This window comes from Indicator indicator, chromosome 24, assembly GCF_027791375.1.
Source record: "Indicator indicator isolate 239-I01 chromosome 24, UM_Iind_1.1, whole genome shotgun sequence".
Classification (NCBI taxonomy): domain Eukaryota; kingdom Metazoa; phylum Chordata; class Aves; order Piciformes; family Indicatoridae; genus Indicator; species Indicator indicator.
In genome coordinates, this window is record NC_072033.1 from 15,105,149 (window position 1) to 15,123,798 (window position 18,650).

Genomic DNA, 18,650 nt, shown 5'->3' on the forward strand with positions numbered 1-18,650 from the left:
TTTGACCCTGGAGGCGAGGGGAAGAGCTCGGGAATGCTCCTTGAGCAAATCCCGTCCAGTGGTGGATCAGCCTGGGGCTCTGCTGTGGCACCTGCAAGAGGAGCTGCCTGTCCTTCACCAAGACCTTGCTCCAAGCCTCTTCTCTCTCTGCTCTCCCTCACAGAGTATGCAGAGAACATCGGGGATGGGAAGAACCAGGAGTTCCGGGAGAGTGAGCAGAAGAGGATCCTGGACCTGCTGGAGAACTTCTGAGGGCTCAGGGGCAGAGTCCCTGCATGGGGTTTGGCTGTCCCCTGTCTGCCCACGGAGATGTGGCACCTGCTGCAGCTGCTGCTGCCTCCTCCAGCCCTGCTTGCACCACACAAGAGATGTTTCTGTGAAACTGCTGCTCCTGAGTGGGGGTTGGAGGTATTAAAGATGCTTTGTGGGGTTTTTAGCTCCTGCTTTCTTATTTGTGCTGGGGGTGAGGTTGCAGCCAAGGAGCTGGCACGAGGGCAGCTGAAGGTTTTCCATTTGATGTTTGGTTTGTCTTCCCCCCTGGAGTCAAGCTGCAGTAATCAGTGTGAGACAGCACAGAGTGTGGGGGGCAGAGGTGGGAAGAGAAGCCTGGAGAGCTCAGGGGGCTGTGTGCAGGTCACTGCAGGCTGATCATTAATGAGTGTGCAGCCCCCACCCCATGCTGGCCTGAGCAGGCTGGGGGCAGGGGGAGGGGGCAGTTCAGCTCTTCTGCAGCAGCAGAGGGAAACCAGGAAGTCACCACATTGACCATTCCTGGGAGATCTTCCCAAAGGTGAGCTGGAATGGAAGCAGGGTTGACACAGACTCCCCCCAGTCCAAGGGGGTGCTGGAGTGAACCTGTCCAGGGATGCCCAGAGCCAGGAGAGAGAGAGAGAAGGAATCAGTGAAATGCCCAAGCCCCACTGACTGCCTTGGCACTTGGGTTGAGGTCTGGGCTGTGCTCCTGCTGCAGAAAATGAGGATCCTGGTTCCTGAGCTGGGGTCTGGGTCTTAGAGCAGCAATAAGCTCAGCAGTAGCAGAGGGAACTCCCACCCCTCCCTCCTGCACCTCACAGAGGGGGCTGCAGGGAGACCCAAGGGTTTGCCTTTGGCTTGACTGCAGCAGGCAGGCCACAGCTCCTGCTCTGATCCCTTCTGCTCTGGGGGTGCAGCTCCAGCTGCCTGCTCCCCAAACCCCACTGCTCCCTCAGCTCCAGCTCCCAGCTGGGCTGAGGAGTCACTGAGAACAATTTCCCCCTCACACACACATCCTCTTTTCTTCTGCTGAAGTTAATGACAGTCAGCACCAAGCAGCACAGCAGCTCCAGCAAGCTGGGCCTTGCCTAATTTAGGGAGATTTGCATGCTGGCAGCATTCATTTTTTATCTCCAAGAAAAATGCATTGTCAGGGAAGCTCAGAGGCTTCCTTCAGTCATGGCTGCATGGCTCTGCTGGCCTGGTGCTATCAAAGGCTCTTCTTCAGGGGATCAGTGTGGAAGTTGTGGCTTCAGCAGCCACAAAAAGCTGCACAGACACTTTTTTATTTGATGCAGAAGTTGTTTGAATTCCTCCTTCCTTTCTTCTGTTTTCAACCTGCTTCCTTAGAGGTGTGGGGCTTTTTGTTTTGTTTTAGCTTTCAGATGTGTTTAGTTCTTGGCTTTACCTGAGCTTGGGGGATTGTTCCCTTCCCACACCACAGATGTGGGGGATTTGTGGTCAAAGCTGGTCTCTGGTGTTCCTCATCTCACAGGGTGTGAAAAGCTGAGGGGAAGGGAGGGCTCGAGGCAGAGCAGGAAGGGGACTGACCATGGAACAGCTTCAGCTGAAGAGCAGGGTCCAGGTACCTGGGGGAAAGGGGCAGGGAGGGTCTGGAGAATGGTTCTGCAGGTGGTGTGAGCAGGAGGTGAGGTTTTCATCCACAGGTCCTGGCCCTGAGCTGGTGTCACTGCCTTTGCCACACGCCTGGGGCCGTCCCAGTGCAGGTTGCTGAGCTCTGGGAGCTCTGGTGCACGATGGCAGCACTGAGCCAGCTCCTTGCAGAGGGGAAGAACCTGCAGTGGGGTCTGGTGGGGTGGAAAGCCCTCCTGAGAGGCTGCTTCAGCTTGGAGACACTTTAGGGCAGAAATTGTTCCTCATGACCTGAACCTCCCCTGGGGCAACTTGAAACTGTTTCCTCTTGTTCCTTGAGAGAAAAGACCAACCCCCACCGGGCTCCAACCTCCTTTCAGGGAGGTGTACAGAGCCAGAAGGTCTCCCCTCAACCTCCTTTGCTCCAGGCTGCACAACCCCAGCTCCCTCAGCTGCTCCTCCCCAGCCCTGTTCTCCAGACCCCTGGGACTCAAGTGTGGAAAGATGCCCAAATCTTCCCAGGGCAGGGGGTGGCCAGGGCAGCACTGGGGAGCAGGAACAGAGGCTGGAGAAGGGCTGGGAAGAGCCTCAGCTTGGGGTCCAGGCAGGACATGAGGCTGGTGCCCCAACTGCTGCCCATTCTCAGTGCCAGACTGGGCTGAGGCAGAGGCAGTGGAGTGTGGGCTGACTGCATCGCACCAGGCCCTGTCTCCTTGGCTCTGATCGTAAACAGATTTGACTAAAGAGGGAAATTAGAAGTTAATTAGAAGAAACATGATTGATGAGGCACTCTGGTGCTGGGGAGGCAGGAAACTTGAGCTCCAGAAGAAGGGAAGAGGAGGGGGTGCTGCAGCAGGAGCTCACCCTTCATCCCACAGAGGTGGGTGCAGAGGGTCCCGGGCTGTGGTGTCTGGGGGTTTTGGTCCCCAGGGAAGGGATGTGAGCCCCTCACCTGATCCCAGTTAGGTACTGGGTGCATGAGGCTGCTGAGCACCAGTACAGGGCTTGGCAAGCAGCAGAGCAGCAAGGACTGGGGGAGAGGCAGTCCCTGATTTCTGGAGCCATCAGCTTCCTCTGGGCTCTGTGCAGGCACTCACCCCGGAGCAGTGTGCCCAGGCTGGGTCTTCTCCAGGCTGGGCTCTGCCGGGGTGAATCCTGGGGCAGCCAGTGTGGGAAGGAGGAGGAGGGATGGGGACAGGAGCCCCGTGGTGGGCAGTGAGGTGAGGACCCTGATGCAGACTGCACTGGGGAAGGTGTCAGATGGCAGGAGCTGGGCACACTTCCCCTGGCACTGCCCTCACCACGCGTCTGGATCCATCTTCAGCTCCCGGAGCAGGGAACGATGGTGGCTGAGGGACAGCTCCTGACGTGCCGGCAGCGAGGTCCTGGCTGTGCTGAGTGCGAGGAGACAGCCTCGGAGCTGGCAACGAAGCCACAGCTGCACAAAGCCCTGCAAGCCCTGCAGGCTTCCTCACAGGGCAGTAACTAACCTGGAGGGGAAAGGGGTGCAGGCTTGGGGCTTTTGGGGTTGGTTTGGGGGTTTTTTGTTGTGGTTTTTTTTGTTTTGGTTTGGGGTTTTTTTGTTTGGTTGGTTTGGGGTTTGTTTTTTTTGCTTGTTTGGTTTTGGTTTGTTGTGGGTTTTTGGTTTGTTTGTTTGTTTTATATTTGACTTTTTTGGTTCTTGAAAGGTTGGGGAAGAGGGAACTTGCCCAAATGACTGCAACCTGCCCCAGCTCTCATCTCCATCGGGGACCTGCTGGTGAGTTCTGCACAGCAGGAAGGAGCTGATGGGCTGGAAATGGCCAAGAATCTTCCTTTGCAGAAGTCATCCATCTCAAGTGATTTTTTTTCTTCTAAATTTCATGCTCTGGGATCACTTTCTGTGGAGCTGGGCAAGAGACCTGTGACCCCCAAAGCCCTGTGTGCTGGGTGGATGTTCCCACCACCAACCCCCTGGGTTCCCTGGGGTGAGGGCTGGGTACATGGGGCTGCAGCTGTCCCCAAGCTGGGAAAAGGGGACAGAGCCATTGGGCCTCTGTACCTCAGGGATGCTGATCCCATCTGCCCAGCCCCAGTGCCACCCAAAGAGGTCATGCCACCAGGAGGGGCACGAGGAACCCAGGGTGGTGCTGGGGCCCGATCCCAGCAGCTGGTGCAGCTGGGGCAGGGTTCCCTCTGCCCTGCAGCCTCTCCTGGGGCTGGCTGCCTGCTGGGCTGATTTTCTGGGGGGCTGTTTTGGTGGTGGTGTGGGGAGGTTGGGCTGTTTGCTCCTCTGGGTGAGGTTTCAAGTGGTGCTGTGGTGGCTGTGGAGGGGAGGTTGTAAGGCAGCCTTGTTCTCCTGCAGCACACGCAGACCTTTGCAAATAATCTAATAATGCAGGAATGTCAAACTTGGGCTGTGGAAGGAAATCCTTTTATACAGGCATTGTCAAGTCTCTAAACAAGTATCAGAAATGAGCTTGGCTATCAGTGTGGAGGGTGTTTGTGCTGCCTGTCAGAGAGATGAACAACCCAATCCACTCTCCCCGGCAGCTGCGGGTGCCAGCGTTGCCTCTTGGACCTCGGCAGGGCTCAGGGGCTGGCCCCACAGCTTGTGGGGCCCTGGGGGTGTGGCACCAGCTGCCTCTGGGGCAGCAATGGGGCAAAAGTGGCTGTGGGTAGGGTGGGGGCAATGATGAGCAGAGAGCAAACCTCCCACTGAGCCCTGGGTTTGGGGGGTGCTGAGCCTCAGGCTGTGCCTGGGCTCCCCCTCCAAAGGGTGAGTTTCAAAGTAAGGCAGGAGACAGATTTGGGGTTTCTCTTCTCTGGATGCCCTGAGTGGAGGATGCAAGGTCTGGGTGGCTCTGCCATCGCTTGGGAAGTGTCGGAGCAAACCAAGCAGCATTTGGGTGTCACCAGGGCACACTGCCCCATTTCAGTCTGGCTCTGGGTGTCTTTGGGGAGTGCCAGGCTGGGGCTGTGTTGCTGGGCGACAGTCCACAGTGAAGGGATCCTCCCAGCTGCCCTGTGGGGTCTTGGGCCTCCTGGGCCCAAATCAGGGCAATCTCTGGGAGGTGTCAGTGACGGGGCCAGGTCCCCTTCACCCTTCCAACCTCTCATCCAGCTCTTCAGAGCTTCGCTGCAACCTGCAGCTCTGCAGGCTCACCTTTGCCACCGAACAGAGGGGAAGATGCAAGAGAACCTCGTGTGTGCACAGACGCGGTGCACAGACACCCTGATGCCACCCTGAGCAGAGCCAACAGCACACGTGGGGCGAGGCAGCAGGAGAACCTGGTGCCAATGGAGATAAAGAACATCTCATCTTAAAGAGCCAGCCCCTGGGCATGTACAGCTGGCACAGGAGCTCTGACAGGGAGGCTCCAGCTCTTCCAGAGCAGCAGAGAGGGGACCTTGATAGGCAGCAAGCACTGGCATCTGTCTGCTCTGGGAGCCTCTGACTCTGCTGTGTGTCAGCAACGTCCCCTCCTGTCCCTGTCAGATGCATGGGGCTCAGCAGGGCTGTGGCAGCTGGCAGCAGCTGCTCTGAGCCCTTTGCTGATGAATTCAAACTGAGGAGGAAAATGAAACCTTCCACGTGTGCCTGAGCCTGCAGCCGCTGGGCTCTCCCCCGGCTGCTGGGCTCCTGCACAGACCTGGGGTCCGTTTGTCACCTGCTGGACATGGGACTTGCTTCAGGCTCTGCATCCAGAAGTGGTCCCAGCTCGCAGAGTGGTTCCTGCTCTGCACTTCCCTGGGGCAGGATCTCAACATCTCTGAGACATGGGGAAGTGCTGGCAGGTTCCAGCCCCTGAGCTCCAGTGTGAGAGCTGGGATGGGGCCAGCGACCTGAGCCCAGGATCTATGATCCCTGCTGGGTGATGTCCCCAGTGCCCAGCCTGGCTGCACCCAGGGGGGTCTTTCATGAAGTGGGGCTGAGGATACTGTTTGTAGGTCCCATTTCGACGTGGGTCCATCCACCAGCTGGTGGTAGGGAGCAGTCCCCAGGCCATGCAGCAGCCACGACTCTGGGCAGCCCAGGCCATGGGGCTCACTGCTGCTTGGTCTTTGCTGCTTCTTCCTATTGCACTTCACCTTGTCCCTGACCCCCACAACTCGGTGCATGGATCTTCTGCCTCTGCCCCTGGCTCTGGGTGGTCTGGAGCTTTTGCTTTGCTCAGGGTCCAGCCCAGAGACACTCCCTGAGGCAGCTACAGTTGCTTGCTGGCTCCAGGACCAATTGTTTATGCTCCATGAGCCTGGTGGGGGTGGCTGGAGCCCAGTAGTGTCCCAAGGTAAAGGTCTCTCAGCTCAGGGCACAGAGCCTGACCGTGGGATCATGCTGGAACTGTTGGGCACCGGGGCTGTTCCCTCCTGGATGCAGTGGTCAGCGACTCCTGAGCTCCTCCAATATCCTCCTTGTCCCAAGCCTGGTCCCACTTGGAAAGGCCAACTCCTAGGACCTTTGCCACTGCTGCTCTCCCATGATCCCCAGCCCGTCCCTGCTCATCCTCACTGCTGCTCCCTCCTTCCCCCAGCTTCCAACTCTAGAGGGAGTAACTGGCTTGGGCAGAGCCTGGTGCTCCCTGCTCTGGCTCTCTGCTGAGCTGCGGAAGCTCTGCAGAAGGTGCAACTTCCTAGGCCTATTGATATGTGACACGGGTATGGGTTATACCAGTCTGTACTGGGCTGCACTGGGTGCTGCACTGGTCTGTGCTGGTCTATACTGGGCTGTGCTGGGCGCTGCACTGCTCTGTGCTGGTCTGTACTGGGCTGCGCTGGGCGCTGCACTGCTCTGTACTGGTCTATACTGGGCTGCGCTGGGTGCTGTACTGGGCTGTACTGGGCTGCGCTGGGCGCTGTACTGGTCTGTACTGGTCTATACTGGGCTGCGCTGGACACTTCACTGGTCTGTACTGGTCCATACTGGGCTGCGCTGGGCGCTGTCCGCGGTGCTGAAGCGGCTCAGGGAGGCGCGTGCTGCCCCCGCGCGCCGGCCCCGCCTCGCGCACTTTAAGAATGAACCGTGGGAAAAACTTGGGGGTGCGCGCGGGGCGCGGATCCCTCCGCCGGGCGGGGGGAGGCTCCGGGCGAGCCGCTGCACCGCCTCGGCGCTCGGCTCCCTCCGCGCCAGGGAAGAGTTCCGCAGCGCGGCGGCGCCGGGACCGCGGCGCAGCCCCGGGGACAGGGCTCGGCCCGGCCGCGCCGCCGCCCCCGGGACGGCCGCGCCGGCGGCAAGATGGGCGGCCTGGGCCTGGCCCTGGGGCTTTTCCACTACCTGGGGCTCTACCTGCAGCTCGGCGCCGCCTCCCGGCACCCCCCGTGGGACGCCCCGGCGGCGGGCAGCGGTGAGAGCGGGCGGCGGCGGCAGGGCGGGATCCGGGGCGGCGGCTGCTCCCCTGGGGGTGAAGGCCGGCTGCGCTCGGAGCGCTCCCGGAGCTCTGTTCGCGACGGGTCGGGGCGGCTCCTGCCCGGGCAGCAGGACAGGCGGCGAGGGGGGGGTCCCGGTGCTGGAGGCAGCGCTGGGCTCTATCGCCGCGGGCAGCATCGCGTCGCGTTCCGGCGTCTCCGGGAAACGAGAAGCGGCCCGGCTGAACAGGGGCTGGGCTCAGCCGCTCCCGTGCCTGGGGACCGGGGAGCGGCATCTGGTTCCGCCTCTGGGCTGCCGAGCCAAGGGGGGATTTGCGCGATGAGACCCCGAGCACATCCCGGTGCCCATCCCGGTGGACGCCGCCGCGGACCGTCGTGCGCTGCCCTGCAGCACGGGTAGCGGGAGCGGCTCTCCGGGCTCTTCTCCCGTTGCCTGCTGCCGCTGGCGGGTCGACGGAGCACAGCCGGGGGCCCGCCGGGGCTGGGGCCCCTGTTCCAGGACTCCCTTCACCAAGGTCTGTCCCAGCCAGGGAGGGGCAGTTCCCGCCCCAGGGGTGCTGGCAGAGCACCCTCGGAAGAGAACACTGAGTCCCTCCCGCTTTGTGCACGGTGACACGGGTGGATTTGGAGCTGAGCGCCAAAGGGGTTACGGCGGGTGGGTGCCCGGTGCCCGGTCGCAGCCGCGTGCATCAGCCAGCTCCGGAGCCCTGGGTGCGTGGAGGGAGCTGCTCTGCCCCGAGGAGCCTCTGGGCTCGGGGCTGTGTGCTGGTCCTGCGGGCTGCGGGGGTGACCAGTGGGAGGAGGTGACCTGCCCTTGCGTGGGGAGTGAAGACAGAGGGTTGGAGAAGCTACCAGCCCGGCGTGGCGAGGAGAGGTGGGCGAGGAGCCTCCATTACCCGCCACTGCTCCCCTTACAAATCGGTGATAGGCAAATAAACGGTGAAATGGTCGCTGAGAGGGAGTGGAGGGAGAAATGTTCGGGGGAGGCGAGCACTGGGGAGCCACATTCCAGCTGCCAGGAGCAGTTCTGCAGCAACTCCCTGAATCCCGACACAAACCCTTATTGGGGTGCTGGGGAGCAGCGGGAAGTGGGATACGCATCACAGCCGCTGGCGCTCAGCAGGTGAATGCCAATCGGATCAGCCCCCGTGAGCTGAACCCTCGATCAATCGCTGATCTATTGCCTTTCTTCAGCATGTGGGGATTGATCCTTTTACCCCTGCCTGGGATGCTTTTCCTTCGCATCAGAGAGCCTGGCGGGGCAGGAGCTTAGAGCAGGAAAGGGGTCGGGACTGATGGGGTGGGATCCGGCTGGATCCTGCCAGGCTCTGTCCGGCTCTGCCCGCAGTCGACGGTGTCTCGCTTCCATCTCTGCTTGGTGCCGGTGGCCTGGAGGAGCCCCTGCTGCCCGGGGAAGAATCAACACAGCCCAGCAGCGTGATTGTTGTTTTCTTTTCCTTGCTCACAGCAGATACAGGGAGGGAATCGTGTGCGAGCTCTGCAGAGGTTAGCAGGTGCCTGTGACCATTCTTGGGGTGCCAGCAGCTCCCACCCTCCTGCCACCCTGCAGCCGTGAGCGACTGGCCTCTGCTCTCAGGGCAGCCAGGGCTGCTGGCAGGGGGAAGTCACGGGCAAAGGAAGTCCTTTCCCTGCCCCCACAGAATGGCTCTGCCTCGAGTGGGGATGGAGTCAGGATGGAGCTGGGATAGAGCATGGATGGAGTGAGGATGGATGAGGGACAGACTCCATCTGCCTCACTGTCCTGGGGAGCGCCTGAGCCGCAGATCCCTCCTCGCCATCCCTCCCTTGCCACACTGCGCTGCCTCTCCCCTCTCCTCCTCTCCTTTCCTCAGGCTGTTGCCTTCAATTATTCATGCCCCCCATTGCAGGCAGCCTGTGCACGCTGGGCTGGTGCCATCGGCTCTCAAACCGGCACTGACTGGGACCTCTTGAAGCAGGGCAGGGAGAGTGGGCAGCAGGCACTCCCGAGGAGAGCAGCCAGGCTCCTTCCTTGCTGATGGTGCCTCGCCGTCGGTACAGCTGCTGCCAAGGGCTGGGGGTTGCAGGCAGCGGTGCCCCGGTTCCCTGGGGGGGCCTGCCCTGCTCCTGCCGGCACACCCCGCTGATTATTCCATCAATTACTTTCATAAACACTTTGCATTCTGCCGGATTTTTTCACGCTTCCTGATGGGAATTCTCCACCCAGTGTGTTTTTCCTGCTGCTGTTCGTGCAGTCATTCAGCACAATTACTTCTGACACCTCTCCTCATCAAACGTCTGCGCTCGCTTTTCCCTCGCAGAAGCTGACAGACGACGGGCCAGACACTGGGAATTATTGCGTTAGGACAGTGACAGCTAATTTTAATCACAATGTTCCCCAGGAGCCAGGCAGCAAATCAAACCCGCAGCCAGGGCCGTGGGTAGCACGGTGGGGCCAGGGGGGAGACCCGGAGGGGACTGAGGGGCCGGACCCCAGGTGGGTGCTCTCCCCTTTGCAGCTCTTCGGGGATTTTGGTGCATGCTGTGTGGAGAACTTGTGCGGCCCCGAGAGCCCCTCCCGGCCCCACCAGCACTTCCCCGGCCCCATTCGCTAGCGGCTCTGTTCTGCCTCCTCTTTTCCATGGCCATTCCCCTGGCTGTGGTTCGTCTCCTGTCTGCCCCCTCCCCACAGCTCTGGACGCGGTGGGTGCGTGGCAGAGCACCAGGGCCATCAGCTGGGCCCAGCTGGGCTGGATGTGCTGATGCCTCACACTGTGTGTTCCATGAAGAGATGGATCAGGATGAGCTCTCCCCTAGCCATGGGGTGGGCAGAGTTGGCCAGGAGGGTGATGTGCCCGGGAGCACCGGGTGCTGCCAGCTCTGTGAGACAGGTATCAATACCGTGCACGGTGTGGGCAGCTCTCTGCAGTGCCTACCAGTGCCAGTGGCTCGTGGTTTGGGCTCTCAGGGTGAGATCAGAACAGCTTGATCTCCATGTCTGCCCCACGCCAGTTCCTGCCCGCTGGGAACCATCCCCTGGCCGAGACCAGCACCATCGTGAGCGGCGGCTGGTGGACGGCGGCGCGGTGCTGCCGGGGTCGCACCGGGAACTGTTCCGAGCGACCATGCCGGGGTTCTGTGCTTACACGATCAAATAATGACTCTGCCTCGTTCCCTGGAGAGGGCTGAGAGCCGCGACTCCCAGGAGCGGGCTGGGAGCAGCCACTGCCCTCCCGGGGAAAGGCTCCTGGTGCCGGTCTGGGGATGAATTCTCACTGCTGGCATCTCTCCAGCTGCGGTGCAAAACCCGGGCAAGGGGGAGCATCCGGGAGGGTGGGAGCTGGAGACCAGCCCCGTGGTAATGGTTCAGTGCTAGAAACACTCTCGGGTTTCAAGGTTAATTCCGGCTCCCTGGCAAGGAGAGCTCCAACCTGCTCAGAATTCCCTGGATTTTATTTTGATTTTAATTTGTGCTGCAAATTTGAGCTAATTCTGAGCTAATCTGACAGTAAATAGGGGCAGAGAAATGGCGTTCCCATCTCCAGCGTGCCGGGGGAGCCTCCTCTCCCTGGCTGGTTTCCGTAGTGTTCCAGCCTGGGACTTCTCCTGGAAAGGGCAATCAGGGCACTGCCAGAGGAGAGTCACGGTCCTGCAGCACTAGGGCTAGGCGCTGGCGGGATGCTCACCGGGCTGGCACCTGCTGGCACAGCCAGGGGCTGCCCAAATGGGTCTGTGGATGGATCCAGCTCTGGTCCTCATTCCCACCCTGGCTGCCGAAGCCTTTTGCCCTGGCACAGCTGCTGGAGCCGGTGCTGCCGGCTGTGGTTGTGCACCGGTTTGTGGCCGTGATGTGTTTTTGGTGACCCTGGGTCAGCATCCCTGCTCGAGGGCTTGTCAGGAGATTCATTCACAGATGTTAGTGGGCAGATGGGAAGAGGAGGGAGGTTTGAACCCAACCTGCAGAGCGGACACCAGTAACCCTCTTGTCCCCGCTGCAGGGGATGGCACAGCCATGCCAGAGCAGCACCGGGGCTCCTGCTCCTGGGCCAATCCCGGCGGCATGGATCCTGCACCTTTTGATCTGCCAGGAATCAGGTCTGGGTTTGTGTGGACTCGTCAAGGGGCAGGGGTAGCAGCAGGACCTGGAGAAGAAGCAGAAGCAGGCCCTCAATAGACATCAATAGACATCCTTGGGGAGGGTTGAGCACTGCCCACAGCCCTAGCACTGAGGTGGGGGCACGGGGACAAGGAGATTGTGGGGGGTGGCTGCCTCTGCAGCTTTGAGGGTTCTCTTAGAGGGTTTCTCACCAGTTCTTCAGACAGGGAGGGATCAGCTTGGCTTTCCTGGCAGCGCCAGCTGCTCTCTCCTGCCTTTATTCTGCCTGGTGGTGGTATCTGCACTGGGAGCTGCTGGTGGTGTGAGAGCGGTGCAGCCCCAGGGTGGGTGGGTGGTGAAGGCAGCACCGATCTGCTGGTAGCCTGGGCAGGTCTGGGTGCTGGTGGGCACCGGCTGAGGGGCACTACTGGAGTCCAGTCTCCATCGGAGCTGCAGACGTTGGGGTGCTCCTCTCCCCAGCGTTATCCCAGGGCTATACTGGTCACGTCAGAGCCGGTTCTGTTCCCGCCGTGGCTCACGGCACAGCCGTGCTGCCGGGGAGCGGTGACAGGAGTGCGAGGCCGTGCTGGCAATCAGGCTCCCAAGTGCCTCGGCTCACCGAACCGTGACTAGCGGTGAGCTACAGCGAGGAGCTCTGGGAAGGGGGAAATAAGACACCCCCAGCACAGCCCGCGGCACGGCAGCGGCAGCTGGAGGGAGGGACAAAGGGTGGCAGGGGCTGCTCGGCAGCGCGGTTCCCGCCCCTGGCTGCCCGGAGGTCCCAGCCTTCCCCAGCCCCTGTCCCTACCCTGTGCTGGATGGACCCAGCCCCTGCCCACCCTTCATGCACTGCCCACCAGCCTGGCTGCGGCTCTGCCAGGGGGCTGCTTGCTGCTCAGTTTGGCAGGGAAAGTAGCGTTGAATTGACCAGTGCTGTAATGGTCCTAGTGGGGTGAGGAACTGGGAGTGCCAGTGCCAGCACAGGCTGGGTGATCCACGGCCCCCATGGTCAAGCCATGGTCACCCCAGCAGCCCGTGGCTGGTGCCTTGTGTGGGCTGTGCCGGGGGGCTGGGAAAGGCAGCCTGACTCCACCAAAACTGCCAACAGCAGGCAGAGTCCTGACCAGGCTCCTGGAGGCTGCACGGCCTCATGTGCCCACAGGGCAGGACTGCTGGGGGACAGGGCAGGAGTCTGCTGGGTCGTTTCCAGGTGTCTAGGGCAATGCATGGCCTGGCCTTGGCCCTGGCACCTTGCCCAGTGCCTGCCCCCCGTGTGTGCTGAGGGGGCTGTGGCAATGGATCGTGCCCATGGCGGATCATGCCCGCGGTGGGTGGATGGTGCCAGCGGCGGGCAGCAGCCTGTATATCTCGGGTTTATGAGAGCACCAAGCTGTCCCAGCAGGCGTTTTCAATTCCGTTTATCTGTGTTTCCCCATTGAGTTCATTTTATTTCCCCTGATTTTTGTTTCCTGGAAGATTTATTGATCCTGGCGCTCTCAGTTTATGGCAGGTAGCAGCCATAAAGCAGGCAGAGCCGCCAGCCCGTCGCCGGCCCCCTCCCTTCCCCTGCGAGGACGCAGCTCCAATGTCAGCGGTGGGGAGAGGGATGGCGCTGGGGACAGCGGGGGTGGGCACTGGGGCTGGGGCGTTCGCTGGCTCCAGCAGCTTGGCGCTGCCCAGTCTCTGCCAGCCCGGTGTAGGGTCTATGGGTGTGGGCGGCTCGGCCAGCCCAGTGTGAGGTCCGTGCCCAGCTGTGGGACTGCTCTTGGTGGGGGAGTGGCCTCCTCCTTGCCTTACCAAACAGCTTGTCCCCCAGAGTGCTGAAAGGGCTGAGCTGCCCTTCGGGAGCTGCTGCCCCCTCCACTGGACCCCCCTCAGGAGCCATCCCCACAGCATCTCCCATCTCTCACTGACCCCAGGGTGCCTCTCTGTCTATCCATCTGTCTCTCACCCACTCCGCTGTCTGTCCTTGTCCCCTGCTGCTGTTTTTGGCTGCTGTGGGACTCACCAACCATCCTGGCCCCTCTCCTGGGCCATCGACCACATCCTGCTCTCCTGATGCCACAAAGAGACTGTCCTGCTGTGATTCTGGGGGTGGGAACCACACTAGTGACCCAGCTACCCCCTGTCTGGGGTGTCCTGGGGTGACTGCTGAGGCTGGGGGGCCAGCACCCCATGGACACAAGCTGCATGCATGTCCCTTGGCATTGGGGACCTGGAGCCCCCTCCCTGCCCAGGGACCGTGGGGTGGGGGTTGGGATGGAGGGGTATGAAGGACTGGGATGCGCAGGGAGGGTGGGACTGGCCTCACCTTCCCTCCTGCTGTCAGACCTCGCTGTCTGTCTGTCCGTCCCTGTTCAGGGATGGTTCATGAGCTGTCTGTCAGCGGTTTCCAGCTTGTCACTCACCGCTGCTGCTGGGGCCGGGCCGGACGTGGGGAGGGGGCTGGGGCCCGCTGTGGTCTCCAGGGATGCTATGGGGCTGGCAGGGCCATCACCAGGACCGGGCCTGCTTTGAGTGCCCTGGGAGTGGCTGAGCCCTGGGGTTAATTAATGCAAATTAATGCACGTGCTTTCCAATTCCACCGGAAGGAAAGGTGCTGGATCGAGCCCTTGCTCCTCCTCTGCCAAATCCCGTCCCTGGCAGCAGATTTCTCTTGGACACGGCTGGAGTCCTCTGTCTGTCAGCCCCTCTGCCCCTCACAGTCTGGCCAGGACTGTGGGGTCCTGTGGGCCTCTGCTGAGACCCCCCTGGTTTTGCCCCCAACTCCTGTGGAGCAAAACCCCTATCCCAGCCATGGCTGGGGGACCCGTGGGTGTGTGTTGCTTAATGGCTGGGCACAGCAGCCCTGGCACTGCTGTGGCAGGAGCACGGCACAGCCCTTTGCCATGTGCCAAGGAGCAGCTGGCACCAGGCACTGCCAGACCCTCTGCTTTTCCCTCAATCCTTGTCTGTTCCCAGCTTGAGATTCCCTCTGCACCCTGGCACAGAGCCCACATGGCTGCTGGCATCAGAGTCCTGGGTGAGGGGGGTGCAGGAGCCATGCCCGGTGCTTCACCAGGAGCCCCCAGGTCATTAAAGTCTCACGCTGGGTGTTCCCTCAGCTCTCTTGCCAGGATGGATTAGAGGGAAGGGATCAGTGCCTGGGATTTCCCTGTGTCCACAGGGAGAGGGAGATATCCAAGGCATTAACTTTTCTGTCTGGGCTGATAATGATTCATCTTCCAAGGGGAGCAGGGCTTGGCAAGAGGCTCCGGGGAGCTGTGTGCTGCTGCTGACAGATGTGTGCCCCTGGGGGGCTCTGGTGGCACTGGTGGGACCTACAGGGTGGCTGTCAGACAGCAGCTTGAGGTGACTGAAGACAGGAGGGCAGAGGGCACACTGTGACCCACCTGGACTGGGCACCACGTGCTGCAGCTCATGGCAAGGCAGGGATGGGCAGTGGGGACAGGGCAGGTGGTCCCCATTCCCCTCAGCCCCTGCCCACAGCCCCTTGGCTGCCTCTGTGGCCAAATCGTTGGCCATGGGAAGGCAGGGACCTGGCAGCCCCAGGCCTGACCGTGCTGGTGTTGGGGTCTCAGCCCCTGTCCCCATGGCAGGGAGAAGCCAGCACAGGCTGTGCCACAGCCTTTGTGGGTGACCTGCACAGCAGGAGCGTCCTCACCGAGGAGCAATCATCCCTCCAGAGGAGATGAAAAGAATTCTAATTACATCTCCCAACAATGTTTGTTTTGAGCAGGGAAAGCAAAACATATGGCGTGTGGGAGAGGGTTTGGGGCTGCATCAGGCAAAGCTTGGGTTCCGTTTCTGCTCCAAGCAGGGCTGACCGTGCTGCTTGGCTTTGCTGCCCCTGGGAGGTGCATCCTGTGCTCATCTGGGCAGAGGACCCAGGCGTGGGGTGGGACTGGGGGGCCCAGAGGCTCCACCTCCTTCCCTTTCTTCCTGTTGCTTTTTGCAAAGTGCCAAGGACTGGGGGGTGCTGGGTGGCTCTGTCAGGAATGGGGAGGGAGCATTAGGGTGGGAGAGGGGCAGCTGGGGATGGGAGAGGTCCACCTGAGTGGCAGAGACCTGTCCCCTCCATTGAGGGTGCTGGGTCTGTTGGGCTGGGGAGGGGTCAGGGCACTCCTGGTGCCCCCAGTGGCGTGGCCGGCAGCCTCTTCCCACGCCAGGGCTGTGGCAGTCCCCGCAGGCGCCCGCAGCCCTGGCTCTGTCTCCCGCAGCCCTCTTCACCGAGGCCCCCCACGACATGACAGCGCAGGCGGGCGAGGACGTGGAGATGGCCTGCTCCTTCCGCGGCACTGGCTCCCCCTCCTACTCCCTTGAGATCCAGTGGTGGTACGTCCGCAACCACAGGGACTGGACGGACAAACAGACCTGGGCTTCCAACCAGGTAAGGCCCCTCCCGCCCCTGCCCCGGCCGAGCCCCCTCCCCACGCTCACCCAGGGCTCTGCTGCCGCAGCAGTTGGGATTCAGGGGGTCCCTGCCTCGCTGACCAGCCCTGCACACAGCTGGGTCCCACTCCCTTTGCTCTGCACGCGTGGGCAGACGTCGTGGGTCCCCTGTCACAGTTCCAGAGCGGTTCCTGGCTCTGTTCACACAGAGATAAGGGCCAGGGCTAGGGAGGGAAGGGGCAGCCCCGGGTGTTCTCAGGAGACTTTGGCACTGTGCCCGTGGCAGAGCTGCTGCTGGTGTCACCACAAACTGAGAGAACACCGGGGAGGTGCCACTGGGAGGGGTGAGGGGGCTGCTGGGAGTGAGGGGTGGTGGGATCCCAGTGTGGGGAGTGGGATGGGAGCCATCTGTGTGGTGCAGCAGGGAGCCCAAATGCCCAGGCCCTGGTGCTGTTGGTGCCTGCTGAAGGGTGCCAGGCTGCTGCCTGGCTGGGCTGCTGCCCATCTCCCCAGCTGATTCCAGCTGACTGGGAAGGGGCTGGGCTTATGCGGGACAGGGTCACATTGCTTCAGTGGGTGGGACTCTGTCCTCAGCCCTCGGTCATGGGGAGCACCCATGGCCCAGCACCCCATGCCCCCTGACTGCTGTAGTGTTCCAGTGCTACCAGTCCCTCCCTAGCTACCCTGGGGGCCCAGCTCAGATTCTCCCTTCTCCTTCTTCCTCCTCCTCACTCGGGGGTGGGGCAAGGGGCAGGTGGGCTTCTGCCTCCTCCCAGCCGTGTGACAACTCCTTTCTCCTCCCTGGTCCTGCTCCCATCCTGCTCTGCCCAGCAGCTGAAAGTGTCGGCGCAGGAGGAGCCTGGCAAGGACGCCACCAAAATCAGCGTGAGTTTGGCTAATGGGGCCCCCATGGGCTCTCCTTGAGGGCTCTGCTGGAACCTGCCCAGTGATGCCAGCACCCAGCACTTCACAAAGCTGGGGGACAGGAGGCTCTCCAGGGGTTTGGTCTCTCTGCAAGACCCTAGAGGAAGCATCCTGGGATGGGGTGGGGGTTGCACCGGTCCTGCTCGTGCTGCCATGCCAGAGGCTGGGAACACCGGGGTGGGGAGGCTGGTTGTGCCCCAGCTCAGTGCTGGGAGCCGGGAGCATTGGGAGTGGTCATAAACTCCTGGTAAGTGAGCGTGGGCAGAGCCTCGGTGACCTGCAGGGCAGCGGCTGAGCGGCGGCGCCGGCACCGGCAAATTGGGGTTTTCTTTTATTAGTTCTCAATTTCCCAGCCATTAATTTCAGTAAGTGACTCCCTGCTCTCCTGACACCAAGGGCTCTTTTGGCAGCTACTTTCCCGTGGTGGCCTCAGTGCCCTGGCACGCCCGCACTGGAGCTAGCACCTCACCCCCGCTCCCACCCCACAGCCCCCGGGCACAGCTCCCTCTGCCCGCTGCCCCCTGCCTCATCTCAGGGCCTTCTTTGGAGATACAGCCTGCACTGGATCCCCATCCCCGGTGCTGCAGGGTGGGTGCTGATGGCTGCAGGCTTAGAGCCACCCTTTGGGGTGGCCCTGGTCACAACATGTGGCACTGGCCACCTCTCAGTAGCCCAAGGGGCACAGGGCAACCAGACCAGCTGCTTGTGTGTGCCAGCATGTGCTGGTATGTGCTGGCATGGTCTGGTATGTCCTGGCATGTGCAAATGCATGCCGTGTGCGGGCACTGGCTGTGGGCAGCTCAGCCCATCGGAGGGGCTGCTGATGGGTGCCCATCTCCACGCTGCTGCCCACTGCCTCCATCGCTTTTGTGTGTGTGTGTGCTAGGAGTTTGTGCCTCTCCGGTGGCAGCTCCCGGCCCCGTCTCTAAACACCATAAAATCTTCAGCTAACAAACGCAGCGGCGAGCAGAAAAACTGCCGCTGCCATCCCGGGTGATTGTAGGGAGCAGAGCCAGGGGCCTGGGGCGGGCCATAAATCTGATTTATTGACCCAGCCCAGCGGCAGCCGCGGCTCCGGCTACTGAGTGAGTCTTAAATTTCATTGGGTGATAAATACTGAGAGCGAATCAATTTGGTACAAAAGCTAATTAGCCGGCGTGGCTCCGCATCCATCTCCCAGCCCGGCGGGGGCGGCCGTGCTCCGGGCACTCCAGCACCCCACAAATATCCGGGGTCATGTCCCGCCCCCCACCCCCCGCCTGGCTTCGGCCACCTTCACCCCATCCACACGGCTGTGGGGGGCATGTGGTTGGGGGTGGCGGTGATCGAGGGGTTTATGGGGGTCCCGGGAGCCCCCTTGACCCCTTGTCTGCCCCGTTTGCAGGTGGTGAAGGTGGTCGGCAGCAACATCTCGCACAAGCTGCGGCTGTCGCGGGTGAAGCCGGAGGACGAGGGGACCTACGAGTGCCGGGTGATCGACTCCAGCGACGGCAAGGCGAGGCACCACAAGGTCAAAGCCTACCTGCGGGTGGAGGCGGCGGGGGGCGCGGGGCACCCCCAGGACACCCAGCTGCGGGGAGCTCCGCTGCCGGACCCCGCCGCGCCGGGCTCGGCCCACGCTCACCACCATCACCACCACCACAAAGCCGGGAAGGAGCTGAAGAAGCGCTCGGCAGACGTCTCCTGCGTGCTGTAGGCAGGCGGTGCCGGGGGGGATGCTGGAGCCCTCCCCCCCGTCCCGCCGCGTTGCCCCGGACTCAGTGGAGCCATCGAGGATCCCACACCCCCTGCCAGAGACTGGTCCCACCGCCCCGTCTTGCTCTCCCCCGCCCGCCCCCCTCCTCCTTCCGCCAGCCGCTGCTGCCTCGGTTTCTTCCCCCGCCCTGTGATGCAGCGGTACCGGGGCTCGGTGTGGGAGCAGGACTGTGTCCGTGCCCGGGGGGCATCGCTGGGACCGTGCCCGGGGCTGGGGCGTACACCCACACACGTTGGTCCCATCCCCTGTGGCCCCGCGTGGACGGGTACCCTGCTGCCTACAGCCACGCGTGGTGCCGTAGGCCATGGTGCT

The 18,650-nt window shown here is 61.9% G+C and overlaps 2 protein-coding genes across 2 annotated transcripts in view; both read left to right on the forward strand.

Annotated features, from left to right (window-relative positions):
- Nucleotides 1-422, forward strand: part of CTNNBL1 (catenin beta like 1) — a 63,197-nt gene extending 62,775 nt beyond the window's left edge. Inside the window, exon 21 of the mRNA XM_054391886.1 lies at nt 164-422. Coding sequence (XP_054247861.1) covers nt 164-252 — 89 coding nt within the window. The 3' untranslated portion in view covers nt 253-422. The remainder of the gene's footprint in view (nt 1-163) is intronic.
- A 6,638-nt stretch (nt 423-7,060) lies between these two features.
- Nucleotides 7,061-18,278, forward strand: VSTM2L (V-set and transmembrane domain containing 2 like). Its single transcript, XM_054392054.1, has 4 exons — nt 7,061-7,169; nt 15,487-15,656; nt 16,490-16,543; nt 17,967-18,278. Exons 1-4 carry the CDS (start codon nt 7,061-7,063, stop codon nt 18,276-18,278), a joined length of 645 nt encoding a protein of 214 aa, XP_054248029.1.
- The last annotated feature ends 372 nt before the right edge of the window (nt 18,279-18,650 follow it).